The 24,735-nt window shown below is 38.3% G+C and overlaps 1 protein-coding gene across 3 annotated transcripts in view; it reads right to left on the bottom strand.

Annotated features, from left to right (window-relative positions):
• The window catches only part of LOC126458325 (phosphatidylinositol N-acetylglucosaminyltransferase subunit Q), a 91,510-nt gene that overhangs the window by 5,662 nt on the left and 61,113 nt on the right, over positions 1 to 24,735 (bottom strand). Inside the window, exons 6-7 of one of the 3 annotated variants that reach the window (XR_007585613.1) lie at positions 17,594 to 17,881; positions 17,409 to 17,490 (exon numbers count right to left, since the gene is read on the bottom strand). Coding sequence is in view for 1 of the 3 variants with exons in the window: in XM_050095281.1 (XP_049951238.1) it covers positions 17,679 to 17,881 (203 nt within the window). In the remaining 2 variants the exon portion in view is untranslated. Of the gene's footprint in view, positions 1 to 17,258; positions 17,882 to 24,735 lie in introns of those variants that run through there. The other 2 variants (XR_007585612.1, XM_050095281.1) reach the window with 2 other exon arrangements.

Below are 24,735 nucleotides of genomic sequence, written 5' to 3'. Positions count from 1 at the left end.
ATCCATAGATATCCTAGTCTATACTCAGTAGGTTTGAAGTTGCCTCCAACTAGTATTGCATGATCTGGGTATTTATGGACTACTGACCATAGACTTTCTTTGAATGACTCTAGAACTATCACAGTGGAAATGGGTGGCCAGTAAAAACATCCAACAATTAACTTGGTTTCATCTAGACCTGTCATACCCGACCAGATAACTTCACTGTCACACCCAGCTTCAACTTCAAAAGAGAGAAATTTTTATAACTGCAATGAACAGTCCCCCTCCTACAGCATTCTAATCTGTCTTCGTGATAAATGTTTCATGACTCGCTAATCTCGGAGCTTTCTACTTTGAGTTTGAGCCAGCTCTCAGGCCCTAGGGTAATTTGAGTGGGAGAACTTCCCTGGAGGGCAGTAAATTCAGGAGCTCTGTTATGAGTAACTTCAACAATTTACTGATAAAATTTTGAGAGTTGAAATGTCTTTACCCTGAATATGATTTGACTTCCCAATCTGAATATCAACTGACGAGTGTTCATCAGAGTACCTCAAACTACCAACCAGCCCAAAAAACTCCTTTGTGTGCTCCCCAAGTACACTGCTATCTGAGTATCTGCTTCCTTTGTGTAGTGCATCCCTGACCTATCACAGGGAGTCCTACAAATCCTCAGCCAAAACTGCAGGTTCAGAAATCTGCAGCCAAGACTGTCACAAAGTCGACATAGCCTTTGGCTGGGACCCTACATTTAGCTCCAAATCAAAGGATCCCGGTCAATTCTGGGAACAATTACACAAATTGCAAGCTCTGCTTGCACACTGTGCATGAGGTCAGCAGCCTGAGGGGGGCCTCTGAACCCATGAAACTTGCATCAGTGGTGCCTATATGAACAACAACTTGCAGACAATTGCATCCTGCATGCTCAATAGCTGCAGGCAAGGCCGCCTCCACATCTCGGATTAGGGCCCTCAGCAGATGTACCAAGTACTTATTGGTTTCCTTTCCATCCCTGAATGCTATCTTCTCTAAGAGGCTCCATAATACACCTAATGTTGGAACTCCCAATAACTAACAAACCCCTGCCCCCATGTACCTGCTCAGACCCTGCTGAAGTCATCGCCACCAGTTCACTAACAGGATGACTAAGTGAGGGCAGATGGCCAGCCTCCACATTGGCTCTCCATCTCAAGCATGTTTCATCTATAGTCCAGAAACACCTGGGGTCTCCCATGAGACAGCCACATTCTCCATCACTGCTACACCCCTTGGCTGCAGCCTGAAGGTGGCTGACAGCAGCCAGAAGTGCATTCAGCTGCTCATGAACTGCAGCCAGCTCCTCCTGCGTCCACACAAAGTATGCACACATCCTAGCCATGCTATCAAGACTAAGTGCAGAAGTAAACTATAAAAGCAGATACAAACTGAGATGTGCAACTTGCTAACATCCTTGTGTCACCAATGGATGATGATACCTCAATGTTCTGTGTAGTTGGCTGTTTGTGAACAGAAGCTTTTCTGTCTCAAGGAAATTTATTATATTCAAACTTAGAATGTGTTCAAGAATTGTACGGCAAACTGATGGTAAGGTAACTGGTCTGTACTTATGCAGGTCTGTTTACCCCTCTTGTGTACAGGAGTCACCTGTGTTTTCACTGTTGCTTGGGACTTTTCACTGGGCGAGAGTTTTTTGATAAATGCAAGCTAAGTAAGAGGTTAAATTCACAAAGTACTCTCTGGAAAACCAAATTAGGATCGCATCTGGACCTCATCACTTACTTGTTTTCAACTCTTTCAGTTTCTTCTCTATGACACAGATGCCTGTCCCTGTGTCCTACATGTGGAAGTCTGTAAAATAGTCAAATCTACATCTACATCTATGTGATTACTCTGCTATTCACAATAAAGTGCTTGGCAGCGCGTTCAATGAACCACCTTCAAGCTGTCTCTCTACCGTTCCACTCTCGAATGGCACGCGGGAAAAACGAGCACTTATAATTTTTCTGTGCGTGCTCTGATTTCTCTTATTTTATCGTGATACTCCTCCTGCATGAATGTTTTCTTACACCTGAAATTTAAAACTTTACCTTTCCTTTCGCTGTCGAATGCCACCTGAGACTCGTCAATGAGTGACTGTATAGAAGTCAATGATCTGCTTAGTGATTTTATGTTTGACCAGAATTTGCTAAAGTGTGATGGTGAATGTTTTTGTATGCTTTGCATACAACAACATATGGACACATGAAATTCTAATTTTTGCCCACCAACATTTGTGAATTCTTTTTTTGAACTGAGTGTGCAATAATCTCTGTTTCCTCAGCATTTCCCAAATGAAATAGATTATGTCACACATATTGTGCAATCCAACATTCTAAGTGGGTAGATTTGGTGGGGAATTTGAAAAAATATTGAACGAAATGCCTCATACAGTCACTAAGATTTCTCTGGTAGGAGTAGTGGGAGTGACGTATAGAGGGAGAATCTAGAGTATGTTGAAATATAAAGAATGGTCCAAAGTAAATGAACCCTCACAGAGTGTGACAAGAAATAATATTAGGGAATCATTAATTAAAGAAGGAGAAAAGAGGGAAAAAATGGTGGAAAATGAGGATGTCTAATATCCTAGAAGTTAGGGGAACTGGTTTCAGTGAGAAACCATAACTGTATTCCTAAGAGTGAGAAGTTGATAAGTAAATTTTATCCATTGTATGAAGGAGCTTTTGTAATTACAAGATACACATTCCAAAGCAACAATAATGCCTGAGTCAGAAAAAAAGTGAAAGGTGTATATAATACTCAAGACTTATGACCTTTCATAACAAATTACAACTGAGTACTTATAGATAACGTTAGTACTCATAGTGAACCACATTGGTCCACTGCCTTGTGGACTGGAAGATTGGCAGACAGTCCCATTGAGAAACACACACACACACACACACACACACACACACACACACACACACACATACATACATAAACAAATAAAGACATACAAAATGAAATGAAAATTCAGTTAACTTTCCTTTAGCTTTAATGTAAATGTTGGTGATTTGGTGTGGTGATAATATATAATGGGTTTTGGAGTCTGAGGACCCTGGTGCCTAAGCTGAGGTGTGGCAGGAGGAATAATCAGTAGGAAGGAAGGGAGATTGACACAGAGGGTGATCTCTGTAAGAATTTGTGGTAATAAAGGATATCCATGGTAAATGACATGTTGCCCGCTAACTACCAGTCACCTTTCAAAATTTCATCAGAGTTTGAAACAAAACAGTAATAATAACATGGAGGTTAATAATCTATCACCATTAATTATTTAGTAATAATAATCCTTTTTAAGGGGTAAGAAGTTTCTACCTTTTATAGGGAAATAATTTTTGGGTGTGGATTTATATAGTTTTCTAGGGGGTAGTAGTTATAAGTAGACTGGTTAGTCTTGACTGCCGACTTCGATCGGTGAGCAACAATAATTTATCCACAATTGCATCCTGCATGCTCGATAGCTGCAGGCAAGGCCGCCTCCACATCTCGGATTAGGTCCCTCAGCAGATGTACCAAGTACTTATTGGTTTCCTTTCCATCCCTGAATGCTATCTTCCTAAGAGGCTCCATAATACACCTAATGTTGGAACTCCCAATAACTAACAAACCCCTGCCCCCATGTACCTGCTCAGACCCTGCTGAAGTCATCGCCACCAGTTCACTAACAGGATGACTAAGTGAGGGCGGGATTTATAATAATCCACAGGCACCAGTTGGATCGAAAGATTTCCAGTCAAATCATGCTACTGTCAAAGTTAGTGGAGGCGTCAGTAAAGTCTTGATTAATTTAATGTAAGTTAGTTCTTAGGATATAACTGAAGGTGAGAAAACAAGGTCCTCCTCCTACAAAGGGAAGAAACTATTCTCTAGTATTGACAACTGAAATAAAAGTATAGAGAACAAGACTCTTTCTCATATGGGAACACACATGTAAATATTTAGCTACTATCAGAGAGGATAAGAAAGGATTAGCCACTTGGAAACAGTGAAAGTTGACCCACTGGAAATGTTGTACACTGAAGTGAATTGATGTGATGGTAATGATCCCTAAATAAGCTGAATCTAATTAAGAAACTAATTTACAGACAATAAGTTAGAATCTCAAAAAGTGGCAAGTAATAATATTTAAGAATTGAGATCCAATGTACTACTGAACTTCTTTGAGGTCCATTAATCAAATCTCTATTTGATTGATACTCCATAATTACCACATATAAGTCTAAACATATCGTGCAAAAAGAACTATTATATTTGTGGTGTAAATGCCACATTTAACGCATATGGTTAGTTGAAAAGGATTACATGTATACAGAAGAGACAAATAAGAGACATTGAGTCATGGATCTTTGTTTATGTAATGAATTAGTTTTGTTAATAATAATAAAAAAAATGAACCCTTGGATAACCTTTGTACCCTCATCAATATTGTATGATTGAGTAAGCGCAGGTCTTTGGAACGAGATTTGGCCAACATTTAATTGGCGTTTGATAGTTGATATCTTAGTATGATGCAATTTTTGTTTGGTGGGAATTTGTATGTTTGAGGTACGCTTGGAGCATCATGCAGTGATGTGAGGTTGCCTTATGACATCTTGCTTAATATACAGTGCTTCCTCAGAGTCAGCAATGCTGTGCACTGTGCCATGGGACCCTCCTGGAGAAGTTCTTTGCCAAGGGGCTTCTCAACAATCAAAGAATAAATGGAAGATTGTAAAATGTTTCAGTTAGTTCACAAGCAATGTCGTATCTGACTTGAGAACATCTCGTTTTTGTTAATGGAGTAATTTGATGTTCACACACTGATACATGCACAGCAAAGAAAGTTGTTGTACAGTACATGGACTTTCTATCAGTAGCGTGGAAACATTAGCCTTTTTGAAATTTTGCAAGATTGTCATCTGACTAGCACCAGGGCCTTACTGCAAGAAGCTGCATTTCATCAGCATGGACCTTTGCAATTTGTACAATCCTCCTGTATGAATGATTTCTTAAACATGAAATTTAAAGCTTTAGCTTGCCTTTTGCTGTCTTCTATTGCCAACCCAGACTAATCAACAAGTGACAGGATAGAAGCTTTCAACCAGCTTAGTGATTTTGCATATGACCAGAATTTTCTCAGGTTGTCGGCAAGATCGTTTGCTGAGATATGACACTGCATGTTGTATGCTTGGCGCATTGGTCTTCTTACAGACACCTGAAATTCTGCTAATTTTTGCCCATCAATATCTATGCATTCTTTTTTGAACTGTTTGTGCAACAATCTCTGTTTCCTCAGCATTTCCCAGTTTTGATTATTGAACCATAGAAGGTCCTTTCCACCCCTAATCCACTTACTCGGCACATATGTCTCCAGCGATTGATTTACAATCAGTTTAAACTTTGCCCATAATTCCTCTATGTCCATCATACTGGAACCAAATAAAGTCCATTCACTGCCTAAGTGGGATTCCAACAACTGCTTATCTGCTTTTTCTAGCATAAATATTCTCTTAGCCTTCTTGGTAGATTTACTAACTGTAGTAAACATCATTGCTGTGATGACATGATGATCATGAATCCCTAGCTCTACACTGACACTGTCAACAAGATCAGGCCTGTTTGTAGCTGCAAGATCTAAAATATTTCCATTGAATGTGGGTTGTCTAACCAGTTGTTCAATGTAGTTTTCAGAAAACACATTCAAAAGTCATCAGGTTACCTTCCACTCCGAAAGCGATTGCACTCAGTGACTGTTATATTGACTTGTAAATTATAGATTGCAGCAATCAGTTGTCCTTTTTAAATTTTATTATGCAAATCTAGATTTCAGCTAGAAGCTAGCCATTCTCAATACACTATTATTTACCCTCAGTGTAAGTCCCTGTTGATCGTGCTTCAACCACAGTTCATTGAATACTAGCCCACATAGTACCACACAATACTGAAAACACTTACCTCCATACAAAAATGCTGTATACTTTCTAGAATTAATTTAAAGTGGAATCTGGAGAAATCCAGAGGTCAAGTCCGAAATACCCACATATTTTACCTGATGAAATTTGTGTAACAGCTCTTCCATGTTCTCGGGATGGTCATTCTATCTGATAAGAAACTTATTAAGATGTCTAGAGTCCAAAACAACTCTCACTCCACCATTTCTCTTACTTACCACAACTAAAGGGTTATTGTAAGCATTCCTACTTCTCCCAATTACACCCCATGTTTCCACTTTCTGAATTTCTTTCTCTACATCTTTCCTTTTTGAAAATGGTATATTATACAACTTGAGAAAGAAATGATGATGATCTCTAAGGTAAAGTATGCACTGATAGCCTTTCACCTTCCCTGTTTTTTCACTAAACACATTTCTAAATTCCATAGCAAATTCCTAAGTTTTCCCTTTTGTATGTCATTAAGAATCATAGCATCCCTCACTTTAGAATCTACAACACTTTCAAAATCCTTATCCTCAGTCTCATCAAAATCTTTCTCATCAAACACCTGGCACTCACCTTGGTTCACAATTGTTTGCAAATAGTTACAACTTTTCTCGCAGTTTAAATTACAGAAATTAGTTTTCACATTAAGTATTATTTTTAGGTTCCAAAATAAACAATTCTTCAGCATTCCATTCAAAACAAGCCTCAGTTTTCTCTATCCAATCCATATCGAAAATTATATTTTCTTGCAGACTGGGGATCACTAAACATCCATTTTAAAGGTTTTGCCTTCTATACTAAACATTAAAAGTACCTGAGATTTTATCAATTTGCTTTACTTACCTGTAGCTCCTCTTATCTTTACAATGGGCATTTCCACAAAATTCTTACTATACTGGGTTTTTTCTCTAAATTGTTCAGATGTACCACAAATTGGACTACCTGTATCAATCAAACATTTCCCTTCCCACTGATCAATCTTAATGTAAGAACATCCAAAATCTAAATCATCATCTCTGTTATTAGACACTACATGTAAAAGATCACTTTCAGTTTCATCAAATGCTACATCCACACTGTTTTTGCAGGGTTTTATCAACTTTACTGGTATCATAGCATTACTTCATTACAATTGTTGTTAGGTAAAGAATGAACACACTGAACTGGTTCTGTAGCACAACTAACATCACTTATTACAGAAAGAACACAAAATATATTACCATCAAAATTACTTTTTACTACTCAGATCAGCTTTCACTTCATTCCACCAATTCAGACACAAATTTTAACTAACCACAGCTAACTTATTCCAGAGTGTACATTTATCTATGTTATCATCAACCTGGTTCCAAACAAATTTCAAAAGGTTTTCACCTTTTTCTCTAAGCTTACAGATAACTCACATTTACTGTCTGGATCATTACTCTGCATGACATTAATGAAAAACTGCTTTGACTGGACTGGTATTCCATGACTCTCACCTACATCATCATGTACATCACTTACCTTATCTGTATTCACAAATAACTCTGAAACTTCATTATTCTTAAACTCCACAAAAACTTGATACTCATCATCATCATCATCAACAACAACATACTGTTCCAAAATTACTTCATCAGCAACATCATTATCAACACAAGTCTCATTTCCCTCAAAGTCACACACTTCACTTACACTCATTTGCAATATACTACCAGTCTCAAACTTACTAAGCTCAGTCATTTCACAGCCCTCGTTCACATCTACATAAAAAATAGCACCTAATTCAATTTAGAGAAAAAACCCAGTATATAATTCAGATCCAATACAGTCATCACCTGTTTTACATATATCAATAACACTATTTTCTCACAAAGAAATGAAATCATTAGTACACACTACATCAAAAGTCTCATTACTCTCACATTCTGATTTGTGATTAGTATCTACATGACTATGATTAAACACAGTATTCCAAAACCTTTGATCAAAACATAAATGAGAAATCTGATGTTCCTTCCGTTCAACTTCAGATATCTATGCCACATTACTAATACTGTTATTATTGTCTAAATGCAAGTGTAAATTGGGGAGGTCCTGTACTACTTGTGTTTCCTCACCCCAAAATTATGGAACTTCATTGAGGTGGACTGCCTTTTCCTGAATAGTTACTTCTATAACTGTTTTCCCTGTTATATTGCCCATAGTTATCCCCATTGTTCCTATTCTGCTGATGTTCAAAGTTTCTGTCTCTATTACCATTTGACCCTGACAGGAATTACCATTATCTCTGTAGTTGTTATCATTGTGATCTCTATTATTTCGATTGTTATGGTACATGCTTTTTTTTACTGCCCTGTCCAGCCTGTCAACATGTTGTAAAAATTGTTCAAGGCAATCATCAGGTATGTGTACTAAATCCCACTGCAATCTTTCTCGTAATCTCCTCTTTAGTGCATCAATCAAAGTCATTTTGTCAAATGGATTGTCAAAGTGTGTTAGTTGATTCTTACAAAACTGTTTCAGTGTACTATCTCTATTCCTAAAATTTGGAATGTTCAAATATTCACTTTTAATTCTCCCTTGTTAAGCTTCTGACCAAAACTTATTTAAAAAAACGTTTTTGAAACTTTGGTATGTTTCGCACTGACTTAAATTTAGATTTACCCAAGACAGAGCTTCGCCTCCAAAACATCTTTTAACAAAATTTGATATTTTGGTTGTCGCTCAGGCCCAACATAAAACTCTCTCTACAGTAGTGTAGAAAATCCACTGGATGTAAATTGTCTGATGGAAAACTTTTGATTGGAATGTTGGACCACGCAATACCATTATTTGAATACCGATCGTTGTGAATGCAATTTTCCTGAACTACTGAAATTTTTTGATCTAAAACATTTACATTAGTTAGTGTACTGTTTTCAACATTTAAAATTTTCTGTTCTAAAATACTAAAGTTCTGTTCCATTATTTCCTCTACTGCCTTCTGTCATTAACATTCTTCTCCTGTTGTGAGGATTGTGCAACTAATTCATTTTCCAAAACAATAAATTCATCTTCTAATGCGTAGACTTTTTCATTCACACTTTTTAATCCATCTGAAAACCCATTTTTAGCTCTGAAACCTGATTACTATGTTGGTCTGTTTGGTATTGTTTTCAGTTTATATTTCCATTCACTGATCATTGACTGCACTAAATTTGCTATTGCTATCCATCTTCATTTCCTCTAATTTTGCTAAAATCAACAGCAAAATATCAGTTTCCACTGTTTCTTTGCTGACTACACTTTCATTTGGTTCAAACACACTATGTCGTACAGCTTTCACTTCATCACCACTATCCTCATCTCTATCCATTTTCCTAGCAATCACACAAGTCCACCAAGAAAAATTAATTTCACATTGTACTTCTTATCTTTTCTGATGTCCTTCATCGTCACTGTAAATTACTCTTTCAATTCAGCCGGTCCGTCATTGTTGATATTGTCTCATCACTGTTGATCTGACTTTGTTGGGCAGCTCTCAGGTCTTCTTTTGTTACTTGATTGGGACTTCATTAATATATAAACTGCAAATGATACAAATCTTTTTCTTTTCTTCTTATGCAACAGACAATACTTCGTTATCAGTCAACAGATCCTGGCTGACACCCACACTTGTAATCTTACCCTCCCACACATTGCTATTAAATTTTTCTTAGTGTATTCATTAGTTTCAAAAGCTTTGAGGGGTGTAAGATATACAAAATAGTAACTTATTACTTATCTTCATTTTCTCTTCTTGTTGTTGGCTCCACTTCTTACGTCTAGGGGTACATTCTTGCGGTTGAAATTTTGATTTAATATTGTGGGTTCCTGATGACTAAATAACTGATGAAGATTTGCCTGTATATTTCTTGAATTTTATTCTTTGTCACATTATTAAATATCACCCCATTCTTACAATTTCCATTTAATATTCCATATTCCGACCTCAGGGAAGATCAGTTTGGATTCCATAGAAATGTTGGAACATGTGAGGCAACACTGACCCTACGACTTATCTTAGAAGAGAGATTAAGGAAAGGCAAACCTACATTTCCAGTGTTGCTACACTTACAGAGAGATTTTGACAATGTTGATTGGAATACCCTCTTTCAAATGCTGAAGGTGGTAGGGGTAAAATACAGGGACCAAAAGGCTATTTACAATTTGTACAGAAACCAGTCGAAGGGCATGAAAGGGAAGCAGTGGTTGGCAAGAGAGTGAGACAGGGTTGTAGCCTTTCCTTGATGTTATTTAATCTATATATTGACCAAGAAGTAAAGGAAACAAAAGAAAAGTTTGGAGTAGGAATTAAAATCCATGGAGAAGAAATAAAAACTTTGTGGTTTGCCAATGACGCTGTAATTCTGTCAGAGACAGCAAAGGACCTGGACGAGCAGTTAAACAGAATGGACAGTGTCTTGCATGGAGGATATAAGATGAACATCAACAAAAGCAACATCAGGATAATGGAATGTAGTCAAATTAAATCAGGCAATGCGGAGGGAATTAGATTAGGAAATGAGACACTTAAAGTAGTTATGCTATTTGGGGAGCAAAATAACTGATGATGGTTGAAGTAGAGAGGATATAAAATGTAGACTGACTATAGCAAGGAAAGCGCTTCTGAAGAAGAGAAGTTTGTTAACATCAAGTATAGATTTAAAGTGTCTTGAAGTCTTTTCTGAAGGTATTTGTATGGAGTGTAGCCATGTATGGAAGTGAAACATGGACAATAAATAGTTTAGACACAAAGAAAATAGAAGCTTTCAAAATGTGGTGCTACAGAAGAATGCTGAAGATTAGATGGGTAGATCACATAGCTAATGAGGAGGTACTGAACAGAACTGGGGAGAAGAGGAATGTGTGGCACAACTTGACTAGAAGAAGGAATCAGTTGGTAGAACACATTCTGAGGCATCATGGAATCACCAATCTAGTATTGGATGGCAGTGTGGAGAGCAAAAATCGTAGAGGGAGACCAAGAGATGAATACACTAAACAGATTCAGAAGGATGTAGGTTGCAGTAAGTACTTTGAGATGAAGAAGCTTGCACAGGATAGAGCAGCATGGAGAGCTGCATCAAACCAGTCTCTGGACTGAACACCACAACAACGACATTCCAAATTACATTGTTAGTGTTGATCATATAAAAATGTCTCTCTCCTTCAGAGGCATTCTCACTACTACTTACATTCTGCAGTACCCACAATATTCCAAAGAGCTTACAAAGCAAAGGAGTTTACATACTTTCTTGACAAAAAAAGAATCATCACGAAGTTATAACATAATATTATAAATGAATCCAGAAATAAATTTAATATTTTGCATTAAATTTTTCAATTAATAATATGAATTTTAAGCATGCCAAAAATTCCACAATTTCAAATATTTCTAAAAGAAGAGTAATTTTAATCATTAGTATATTGATTGTAACAAATTAATTTCTTTTTATATATTTTAGTTTGAAATACAACACATTGTACACAAAATCATATGAAATTCTTTTAGTGAAACAGCTGAGATAATGTTCAACTGTACGAGATTCGAGATTAATCCTGGTATCGGCTACTACTACTACTACTACTACTACTACTACTACTACAAAACACAATGCTAGAAGAGGGTGTCCCATTACAGAGTGACAATTCGAAAAGTATGCCTTGAGAATGAACACATGCATCACCTTCATCCACTCCATGATGCTAACTAAACCAAGCAGAGCTGCAACTTTACGAATAAGACTATCCCCACCCTCCTCGGAACATCTGTCACTCCAGGGTGCCAAATTCAAATATATAAGGAAATTGCTCCACTCCACCCTGTATAAACACAGTACACTTAGCAACTATTGACTTAGTCAACTACAAATGTACTATATCAAGTTAGTGAGGATCAGTGATCACACTCTTTCTACATTTAGGAAAGAAACTAAGTATGTATAGGGTTTCAGGTTCCATTGACAATCAGATGATTAGAGAGTGATCATTTTACCTTAAGTCCTCCCTCCCACCTGTTATGAAGGAGAAAAGATGTTAGAAAGGTAGTATAATAAGCACTATGACTGAAGATCAAAATGGAAAACGTCTCTTAATACTAGATAGTGGCCAGTCATTGTGGCCGAGTGGTTCTAGGTGCTACAGTCTGGAATCCCATGACCGCTATGGTCACATTTTCGAATCTTGCCTCGGGCATGGGTGTGTGTGATGTCCTTAGGTTAGTTAGGTTTAAGTAGTTCTAAGATTTAGGAGACTGATAACCTCAGATGTTAAGTACCATAGTGCTCAGAGCCATTGCAACCATTTGAACTAGACAGTGTAAAAAATGGAAAAGAGGAAATAGGCAAAACCATTAGCGGTGCTGACAAAATAATTGAAAAGGACAAAGTATATATTGAGTAATGTATGTACACTGTATGTGGGACATGCTGAGTGTGTTGGACAGTGATACATTAACTTCCATTCTTGGTACCTAAGATCGTACAATATATCACTTAACAAAACCAGAGAAGGAAAGTTGCTACTCACCATATAGCGGAGATGCTGAGTCACGATAGGCACAACAAAAAGATTCACACAATTATAGCTTTCGGCCATTAAGTCCTTTGTCAGTAGTAGACACACTCACACACACACTCACACAAACGCAACTTGCACACATGTCTGCAGTCTCAGAGAACTGAAACCACACTGCGAGCAGCAGCACTAGTGCATGATGGAAGTGGTGACTGGGTGGTGGTAAGGAGGAGGCTGGGGTGGGGAGGGGGAGGGATAGTATGATGGGAGTGGCAGACAGTGAAGTGTTGCAGTTTAGACGGAGGGCAGGAGAGAACGTGTGGAGGGGGGATGGAGTAAGTAGCGGAAAGGAGAGAAAGAAAAAGAAATTAAAAGACTGGGTGTGGTGGTGAAATGACGGCTGTGCACTGCTGGAATGGGAACAGAGAGGGGTCTGGATGGGTGAGGACAGTGACTAACGAGAGTTCAGGCTAGGAGGGTTACAGGAACATAGGATGCACTGCAGAGAAAGTTCCCACCTGCGCTGTTCAGAAAAGCTGGTGTTGGTGGGAAGGATCCATATGGAACAGGCTGTGAAGAAGTCATTGAGATGAGGTATATCATGTTTGGCAGCGTGTTCAGCAACAGGGTGGTCCACTTGTCTTTTGTCCACAGTTTGTCGGTGGCCGTTCATGCGGACAGACAGCTTGTTGATTGTCATGCCTACATAGAACACAGCACAGTGGTTGCAGCTTAGCTTGTAAATTACATGACTGCTTTCACAGGTAGCTCTGGCTTTGATGGGATAGGTGATGTTTGTGACCGGATTGGAGTAGGTGGTGGTAGGAGGATGTATGGGACATGTCTTGCATCTAGGTCTATCACAGGGGTATGAGCCATGAGGTAAGGGATTGGGAGCAGGGGTTGTGTAAGGAAGGACGAGTGTATTGTGTAGGTTTGGTAGACGGTGGAATTCCATGGTAGGAGGGGTGGGAAGGATAGTGGGCAGGACATTTCTCATTTGAGGGCACGATGAGAGGTAATCGAAACCCTGGCGGAGAAAGTAATTCAGTTTCTCCAGTCCCGTATGGTACTGAGTTACGAGAGGAATGCTCCTCTGTGGCCAGACTGTGGGACTTTGGGAGGTGGTGGGAGACTGGAAAGATAAGGCACGGGAGATTTGTTTTTGTACAAGGATGGGAGGATAATTACGGTCAGTGGAGGCTTCAGTGAGTCTCTCGGTATATTTTGAGAGGGACTGCTTGTCACTGCAGATGTAATGACCACGGGTGGCTAGGCCGTACGGAAGGGACATCTTGGTATGGAATGGGTGGCAGCTGTTGAAGTGGCGGTATTGCTGGTGGTTAGTAGGTTTGATATGGACAGAGGTACTGATGTAGCCATCTCTGAGGTCGAAGTCAACACCTAGGAAGGTGGCTTGTTTGGTTGAGTAGGACCAGGTGAAGCAAATGGGGGAGAAATTGTTGAGGTTCTGGAGGAATGTGAATAAGGTGTCCTCGTCTTCAATCCAGATAGCAATGATGTCATCAATGTATCTGAACCTGGTGAGTGGTTTAGGATTCTGGGTTTTTAGGAAGGATTACTGTAGATGGCCCATGAATAGGTTAGCATAGGATGGTGCCATGTGGGTGCCCATAACCGTACCATGGATTTGTTTGTAGGTAATGCTTTCAAAGGAGGAGTAATTGTGGGTGAGGATATAGTTGGTCATGGAGACTATAGGAAGCAGGTTGTTGATTTGGAATCCGTAGGGCGTCTGGAAAGATGGTGTTCGATAGCAGTAAGGCCATGGGCATTAGGAATGTTAGTGTACAGGGAGGTGTCATCAATAGTGACAAGCAGGGCACCATGTGGTAACGGGGAAGGAACTGTGGAGATTTGGTCAAGGAAATGGTTGGTATCTTTTATATAGGAGGATAGGTTCTGGGGAGAGGTTCTGGGATGGGCCTAAGGGTTTGAATAGTGACTGGAGATCCTGCTGGATTACTGGAATGGGATCACTGTGGCATGGTTTGTAGGTGGAAGTATCTGACAGCTGACGGAGCCCTTCTGCCACATAATCCTTGCTGTTCGAAACCCTGTGCAGCTTTCCTTTGTAACTACTTTCTTTTTGCATTGCTATACTCAATGTCCATCCTTCTTTCTTTTCTTTCCAGTGTTTCTCTTATTGCCTTACGAACTGCACTGCACACTCGACTTATGAGCCACACTGTATCAACCATCTTGGCTGCGCGCAACAGACAGCCTCAAATCCACGTTGATTGTTGGTGCAGCATCTTATATCCTATATTACTCCCGACGACATAATTAAGACTATACCTTTTCACAGAGATCAGCTTACATTAGGTTATCCTCACACAACATTGCATCAAACCAAATGATTGAAGGCTGACAATTAATTTCTGTGGGTGGGACACCAGACTCATAAATACAACAGCATTTGCAGAATAATGGTGCAATGTAGTGCTTAGTGTATAAACCTGACGTGCAGAACGTTGAAAGCTCGAATCTCATCAAATGCAGTGAATTTTTTTTAAATTTTAATTTTTATTTTTTTTCTAATCTAATCAAAAGACTTTGATTATTCTTTTCATTCAGTTAATTGGTTTAAATGTAATTTTTCTTATTTCTAATGTTTTTCCATGTCATTTTCATCATATTGACTTTCTCATTTGCTCTTATTTTTATTTCTATCATTCTTTTTTCATCTGGAATCTGCTTGTGTCACCTATAATCTGCAGCTAAGTGCCAGCCAGGAATGCTCATTGGTTGGCAATGCAGCATCCTGTGAAGCCTGCATGAGGATAGTTTCAAGTAACCAATGACAGTGAGAAATTTGTTTGCTTTTATGGCTAAAATTAAAACATTGCTGTGGAAGATGGAACAAACATATTCTGAAACTTTTCTGCATCAAGTCTGCTAATGCCTGGAACAAAATGATCATGATTACATTCCTGCCACAGACTGCTCACTGCCATTTGCTTGGATACATTGCACATCAAGAGGTTGTGGTTGGGTTAGGACATGAGTGCTACAAAATCCATTATCAGCCACAATTCAGTCAATGGTCACTTAAAATCAGCTGTCAACAGAGCATCTCCAATTTCTATCATACCTTGTGGCAGCCACTTCCAACATTGCTCTGCATTTCACATTAACAGCCTGTGTGAAGTGACCTGCCTTTTAGTGTGTTGCCTATAACCAAGCATTAGCTGGCAGCAGATGAGGCAACACTATAGTGGCAAGTGTCAGACATAAACTATCAAGTAATTTTGATTGGATTATATGTAGAAATAGACATTTTAGTGGTTAGGTTAGTAAATTTTAAGAACCACACAGAAGAGGTATTGCAGCGGGTGACTGGGGCGGGGATGAAGATGTTGTATTTGGGAGGAAATGTGCTCTGGTGAAACGAGGATATGAGTGAACTCAAGGTCATAATGGACTTCTGCAATAAGATCACTTGTGTCAAGGCTTAGCTACAAGTTTTATCTTACATTTGCACTTGTCTACTAAAGTTTTATCTTACATTTGCACTTGTCTACTACTCAACACCTCAGCTACGTAGCTCAGCTAACTTTAATCTTTCCATTTCCTTTTAATTCTTATTATGAAGTTCTTCAATTTAATCAAACATATTCTTCTCGGTGTTGCAATTTTCACAGACACTACTATATTGCACCTCCAGTTTGCATGCTTCAATGAAGTCAAGGGCTATGCCGATGGTAGCGTAGCTACCAGCAGGGCCACCCAAGTCGGACAGGCCTTGACTTCCAGTTGCACAAAACATATTTATTGTCACAACTTACTTTCACCCTATGCCATTTTCAAATGATCAGTATACTGCATTTGCCTCCCTTCGTACACAACTGGTATCATGGAGACCCAGCAGGCACTCAGGGTGTCATGGTACAACCAGGAAATATTGCAATTATATTTGCTTTCTCTGCTAAGAACCTAAGCAGCAGATTGCTCTCTCATGGAACACAGTCATTTCTAGAGTGTCTTTGTGGAAATAAGAGATTGCTATGCATCACATAGGAATGGCACTGAGTTGCAGACAGCCACTATGAAAAAGACTGCTAGAAATGTTCAGCTTTTGAATAACGTCCTTTATTAGAAGCAGAAAACACACAAACATTCATATGTGGACAACTCATACAAACATGGCCACGGTCCGGGCACTAAAGCCTGACTGCAACTGTGTCTGAGGTGAGCAGCAGTCTAAATGAAATAGCTAATGGGGGTATGGAAAACACATGGGGCAATAGCATGGTAGAAGTGGAGGAAGATGCTAGTGCTGCCTGTGGGAGAGTGCAGGGATGAGGGACATGGTGAGCGGGGAAGGAGATAGGCAGGAGGAGGACAGGGGCTAGCAAAGATTCCCATAATGACCCCCCCATCCCCAGTCCCACCACACCCCTGTGTGTTTTCTGCATCTGAAACTGAACATTTGTAGTATTCTTTTTCATTGCTCCTGTCTAACTCAATGCCTCCTCTATATGGTGGGTAGTACGCTATTCTTCCCATACTGATACTGTTGTTATTCCCCCATGGACTTTCCATTGATAGATTCTCTTTTATGAGTTAAAAGAGCGATCAGTCATCTTGGAGTATACATAATGATGATGTCTGCTTCTACTTGATTATCTTCAGTTACATTGCACCACTTTGCCTATGGAAGATGTTTAAATAATGTATGTAGTCCTGTTTACAAATAAAGCTTTTGGAAGAACATAAGTACACATTTTATCACAGACTGTATTTACATACAAAATGTAACATATAATTTCTGCTCTTTATTTATCTTTTCTCATTCCCTTTTTCATCTCATGAGGATAGATTCCTGTCCTGTAGACAGTATACAGAACTTAATTTCTACAGTATAAACATAAACAAAATCTATAATTTGGTTTATCACACCTCATCACATTTAATGATACACACCATTAGTCTGTGATGCTTGCTAAAGAGCTGCATATGTGGGCGGTAGTTCCTTTTTTCTCAGTTCTGTGTAGCTCTTATCTTCCTGCAATGACAGAAACTTAACAACTCACACAGTCTCATAAAATACTGATTATTTTAAACATGAAAAAGGAACTTTACAAAATTCAGATAAGTCAGTTACTCACTCTCCAAAATTAGACGATGGGTACTGTCTTTGTAATCAGGATCATCACTTTCACAGTCATTAATAACAGATACATAGTATCTGTTTCAGAAAATATAAACAGGATATACCAATCTTCCAGTGCATAAGTGTTTGAGTAGCTGACTCCACTGCACAGGTGGTGGACGTTGCAGCGAATCAGGAACACCGCGAACTACCGTTGACCACCAAGAACCTATTACTGGTTCAACAGCAAGATAGAGAGGACCATTTCCAGATATTTCTGTACATACTGAAACCTGCACGGAGCCTGAAATTTAAAAAATTAAATAAAATAAAACTAAAATAAAAAACATATCAATTATCATTTAACATTGTGAAAACTACTTGTTATACATAAAATGTTCAACACCACTGTAAATCCATACATACAACAGAGGCAGAAAGTTAATTTGCTGTGGTTCATTCATTAATTCATTCATGTACACAGAGCCTTCGGTAATGTGGAATGAGTCTTGTTATACATAACCACACAGAGACAATTGCTGATGACTACTTCTGTAAAATATACTAATAACAAGTTATTACTAATGCTAACCTACACACACAGATAATTATGGGAACTACTTCTAAATTAATTTATATAATTATAAAAATGGCTCCTTTGAAAACAGTTGTGCCCCTCTACCTCACTACTCAGCTGCTGCTTTTATCTAATACTTCAAACAAAGCTTTTACATAACTATATGCAGACCGCTATCAACCATCTATATACTACAAAGACAATCTCTAGTACAAATATCAGTGATACGCAGAGTCCAAATATTTTGATAATTTGTCTCAGGAATGACTAATCTAGTCTTTTTTTCTTTGGTTTTTAGTATTTGAAGATTTTTTGTTTCATGCCTGATGTCTACCAGCACCCTTTTGCAGCAAAGTACATAACTTTAAGCCTCAGAGAGGGATGCACAATAAACATGAGAATTATTTCTACTTCTTGTAGTCCGTTTGTGAATTTCAGAGTCCCTAAATTCACTCTTGTTATTAACTATAAATACCATTAGAGATTACATGTATTGACACACAAGTGTAAGACTCAGGTCGCCGAAGAGGTTTCTGCAAGATGTTCATTTATCAACTTTCCACTGCACATTCTGTAGAATAAATACTTTTTTCATTATGCTGCATTATCCCCAAAGATTATGCATAGGAGAGTACCAGATGGAAGTACACAAAATATGCTATCAGGTCTGTCTGCTGGTCACCACACTGAGAGATACCTTGTTCATACACTGGTGTTACTTCAGATCATTATCCTTCTGGATGGCCATGCACTTCACACCCTGAACCTCGTCCACTGTATTCCTACTGATCTCTGCTTTTGGTAAGTTATATTGATTTGTTCATAACAGCATAATACAAGTTTTTTAAAAATTATGAGACAGTATTCCTGGCCAGTGCTTATCTTCAAGAGAGAAATATTTCTTACTGTCAGTAAATACATATAAAAGTATCTATACAGGGTGTATCATAATTAATAGTGTAAATGCATACAGTTGAAAGTACATGATATTAGAAGCAAAAAAGTCTCAGTAAACATAGGGTTGAAAATGCGTACCTTAAGAGCTACGAGCAACTTTTCATCTTCGATACTGTGAAGCAAATCTCTTCTACTGCAAGCTCTTTGGTTTCCATATTTTGGGAAGTGGTGATATGGACCAAAACAAGAAAAAATGTACAGTAAACATGTGCTCTAAAATGCATACCTTAAACGTTATGAGCACTTGTTCATTAGAAGAGTTGTGCTCCAAAGTACTGAAGATGAACAAGTGCTCATAGCTCCTAAGGTATGCATTTTAGAGCACATGTTTACTGGACATTTTTTCTTGTTTTGGTCCATATTACCACTTCCAAAAATATGGAAAGCAAAAGAGCTTGGAGTAGAAGAGATTTGCTTCAAAGTAGTAGTAGTAGTAGTAGCTGTTGTTGTTGTTGTTGTGGTCTTCAGTCCTGAGACTGATTTGATGCAGCTCTCCACGCTACTCTATCCTGTGCAAGCTTCTTCATCTCCCAGTACCTACTGCAACCTACATCCTTCTGAATCTGCTTGGTGTATTCATCTCTTGGTCTCCCTCTACAATTTTTACTCTCTACGCTGCCCTCCAATGCTAAACTGGTGATCCCTTGATGCCTCAGAACATGTCCTACCAATCGATCCCTTCTTCTAGTCAAGTTGTGCCACAAACTTCTCTTCTCCCCAATCCTATTCAATACCTCCTCATTAGTTATGTGATCTACCCATCTAATCTTCAGCATTCTTCTGTAGCACCACATTTTGAAAGCTTCTATTCTCTTCTTGTCCAAACTATTTATAGTCCATGTTTCACTTCCATACATGGCTACACTCCATACAAATACTTTCAGAAACAACTTCCTGACATTTGCTTCAAAGTATCGAAGATGAAAAACTGCTTGTGGTTCTTAAGGTATGCATTTTTGACCCTATGTTTACTGAGACTTTCTTGCTTCTAGTTTTGTGCACTTTCAACTGTATGCATTTACACCATTGATTATGATACACCCTGTATATGTCTATCGGCACATTCAGTACTGCGCCTTGTTATGGAAAGTTCTGACAAGCAATTCTGTGTTGTACTTTTTTGGAGTGAAATTTCTATTTGATACAAATAACATGAACTGCTGTAAAATTACAGATAAAGCTGTTGGTTATGAACCAGTTGTGCATTTTTTTTCACTATTCTCCTGGGTGTTTCTACATCTACATCTCCATGATTACTCTGCAAATCACACTTAAATGCATGCCAGAGGGTTCACCAAAACATCTTCACACTAATTCTCTATTATTCCACTTTCGAACAGCACAGGAAAAAAATGAACACCTGTATCTTTCTGTGCAAGCTCTAATTTCCCTTATTTTATTATCATGATTATTTCTCCCTACATAGGTTGGGATCACCAACATATTTTCACGTTCAGAGGATAAAGTTGGAGATCGAAATTTTGTGACAAGATCATGCCACAATGAAAGTCCTATATTATGACTGTGATACTCTCTGCCTATTTCTCAATGATACAAATGTGCCCTCCTTTGAACTTTCTCGATGTACTCCATTAATCCTATCTGGTAAGGCTCCCACACCATGCAGCAGTATACCAGAAGAGGGTGGACAAGTGTAGTATAGGCAGTCTCTTTAACAGATCTATTGAATCTTCTAAGTGTTCTGCCAATAAAACACAATCTTTGCTTCACCTCCCCCCCCCCCCCCCCCCAATATTCTGTGTGTGTTCTTCCCAATTTAAGTTGTTCATGACTGTAATACTCTCTTTCAAATTCTGAAGGTGGCAGGGGTAAAATACAGGGAGCGAAAGGCTATTTACAATTTGTACAGAAACCAGATGGCAGTTATAAGAGTCGAGGGACATGAAAGGGAAGCAGTGGTTGGGAAGGGAGTAAGACAGGGTTGTAGCCTCTCCCCGATGTTGTTCAATCCGTATATTGAGCAAGCAGTAAAGGAAACAAAAGAAAAATTCGGGGTAGGTATTAAAATTCATGGAGAAGAAATAAAAACTTTGAGGTTCGCCGATGACATTGTAATTCTGTCAGAGACAGCAAAGGACTTGGAAGAGCAGTTGAATGGAATGGACAGTGTCTTGAAAGGAGGATATAAGATGAACATCAACAAAAGCAAAACAAGGATAATGGAATGTAGTCTAATTAAGTCGGGTGATGCTGAGGGAATTAGATTAGGAAATGAGGCACTTAAAGTAGTAAAGGAGTTTTGCTATTTGGGGAGCAAAATAACTGATGATGGTCGAAGTAGAGAGGATATAAGGTGTAGGCTGGCAATGGCAAGGAAGGCGTTTCTGAAGAAGAGAAATTTGTTAACATCCAGTATTGATTTAAGTGTCAGGAAGTCATTTCTGAAAGTATTTGTATGGAGTGTAGCCATGTATGGAAGTGAAACATGGACGATAAATAGTTTGGACAAGAAGAGAATAGAAGCTTTCGAAATGTGGTGCTACAGAAGAATGCTGAAGATTAGATGGGTAGATCACATAACTAATGAGGAAGTATTGAATAGGATTGGGGAGAAGAGAAGTTTGTGGCACAACTTGACCAGAAGAAGGGATCGGTTGGTAGGACATGTTCTGAGGCATCAAGGGATCACCAATTTAGTATTGGAGGGCAGCGTGGAGGGTAAAAATCGTAGAGGGAGACCAAGAGATGAATACACTAAGCAGATTCAGAAGGATGTAGGTTGCAATAGGTACTGGGAGATGAAAAAGCTTGCACAGGATAGAGTAGCATGGAGAGCTGCATCAAACCAGTCTCAGGACTGAAGACCACAACAACAACAACAACATGACTGTAATACCAAGATATTTAGTTGAATTTACTGCCTTCATATTTGACTGATTTATCGTGTAACCGAAGTTTAACGGATTCTTTTTAGCACTCGTATGGTTGACCTCACACTCTTCAATGCTTAGGGTCAATCATCAATTTTCACCATTCAGATATCTTATCTAAATCATTTTGCAGTTGGTTTTGGTCTTCTGATGACTTTACTAGACAGCAAACGACAGCTTCATCTGCAAAGAACCTACGACAGCTACTCAGATTGTCACCTAAATCATTTATGTAGATAAAGAACAGCAGAGAGTCTGTAACACTACCTTGGGGAATGCTAGAAATCACTTCTGTTTTATTCAATGACTTTCCATCAATTACTATGAATAGTGATCTGTCTGAAAAGAAGTCAAGAATCCAGTCACACTGAGATGATATTCCATAAGCAAGCAATTTGGTTACATGCCGCTTGTGAGGTACCATGTCAAAAACCTTCTGGAAATCTAGAAATATGGAATCAATTAGAAATCCCTTGTCGATAGCTCTCAGCACTTTGTGTGAGTAAAGAGTTAGTTGTGTTTCATAAGAACAATATTTTCTAAATCCACAATGACTAGTTGTCAATAGACCATTCTCTTCAAGGTAATCCATAATGCCTGAACACAATATATGCTCTAAAATCTTGCTGCATATAGACATACTGATGTGGGAATTACTGAATTACTCCAACTGCCTTTCTTAAATGTTGGTGAACTGTTATGAATATATTGGGAGCCATTTATCAATATACCCATTCATCAACAAACTTAACAGTTACTGAAGAGTCCTGCAACATCCATGTATATCATTTGTACCAACGAAGAACAGGAGCAGGCCAAACACAATATGTTTAATGTTTCCCCACACTGAATTCAGTTTTATTCCTGTCATCTCATTTGTTAATCTGACCGTTTGTTTGTTTTTAAGGTAATCCATACAAAAGGAAGGTGTTTAATGTGATACAATTTTAGTTTCCCTAGCACAGTTTTGTGATCTACACCACCAAAGACCTTGGCAATATCACAAAAAATGCCAGCACGGTAATTTTTATTGGTTAGGTCCACTCAAATTCAGTTTGTGAGATCACATATCCATTTCTTGGAACTGAAACTGAGCTGTTTTAAAAAGTAATTCTCAGAAAGATACTTCAATATTCTGTTGTAAGCTACCTTCTCAAAAATGTTTGAGAATACAGGAAGGAGAGAGATGGGTCTTAAATTAGATGTCAGTTGGGTATCTCCACTTTTATAAATGGGTATTACTACAGCATATTTCAGATCTTCAGGAAATACACATTTATACATCAACTGGTAACCATGATAACTCAAGGTTGACACTACCAAGTCATCACAAGATTTTATACTTTGGCTGAGATACTATCATAGCCAGATGAGTTACTGTTTTCAGTGGCCTAATAATTTTCATAATTTCACTGATAGATGACTTGGGAAAACCAGTGTCTGCTGTATTTTGCATTGCCTTTCCAAGTAAGTACAATGGATCTGCTATCTAGAGACCATTTTTTGCCACTGTGTTTTCAGCTACTGTTAGGAAGAATTCAGTAGCCAGCAATTTGAGTTTCATATCATGTCTAACTGCTACTGTCATCTGGAAGTTGAAATATCATTTGTCTAACCAAGTTCATTTTTTCGCACAAAGTAAAGCTTCAATTTGTCCTTTCTTAGTTCTTCAGATTATTTGTGCCTTTTTGATGACATGCTGAACAATTGATTAGAGTTAGCCCTCTGCACTGAATAAATCCCTCTTTTCCTCTCAAAGGATACTTTGATCCCAGACATTAATACCTTACATCCCAGATCCCATTATAATTATCCTTGACATACTGTAAATTAAAACTGGATTCATACTACTGTAATAATATTTTTAGGAAGGAAGTAAATTACTCATCTACTGTGAGTCTTTGGTTAGCTTCTTCCCATTTTTCATCCTGTATATTCTCCATGAATAATGTAACTGAGTCAGCATTTATAATTCTAAGAAATTTTCCTTTTCAATTATCAGTTAAAACTGATTGATGTCGACATTCTATTGCTGCCACTGATAATCATGGTCATATACAGCACGTGCTGTAGGGCTTGCATGTATTTCATGATGATGATGGACAATTTTATTATTAGAATAAATGCGCAGAAGTTGTGCATAAGTTACATAAATTACATAGCTTTGTGATATCACACTTTGTTTGTCACATTTCAGTGTTCACATTTTTTATTATTTACCACGTTCTACTAGTGATTTTACTCATTTTTTTTATAGCTGGTCACATGGTAACGATCACAAGGTTGGTCACATACATCACACACACAGTTGCTGCTGGGGTCATGGAAACTCTTTTTCTTGCGTATTTTATGGTGGTATCCACGCACTGCTGTTGAGTTCACCAGGTATCAGAGTTCTTGATTTGTGATGGACCAGGATCTGTTTGTCATGGCTTCTGTTGTATATAAGTCCAGCCAAATTTCCCTTCTCTTCTTCTCTCTTTCATGATGGACAATTGGATACAGAAATTAATTATCATTTATTGTTGCATTATAACATATCCTGCGTTATTGTGCAGCTAAACCAAAGTTGGACATCAGTTACTCAACATAATCTTTCGCACAACTATCCCAGATGAAATCTATATTGAAATAACCACATACTATCATTTCCCCATTACTTCCATTAAGACTTATTAGTAGCCCCTCCAGTTTCTTAATCGAACTTGGGGATCTATATGTGACGAAGCAAGC

This window comes from Schistocerca serialis, chromosome 2 (assembly GCF_023864345.2).
Source record: "Schistocerca serialis cubense isolate TAMUIC-IGC-003099 chromosome 2, iqSchSeri2.2, whole genome shotgun sequence".
Taxonomy (NCBI): Eukaryota; Metazoa; Arthropoda; class Insecta; order Orthoptera; family Acrididae; genus Schistocerca; species Schistocerca serialis.
This window is presented reverse-complemented; position numbering and strand designations above follow the sequence as displayed.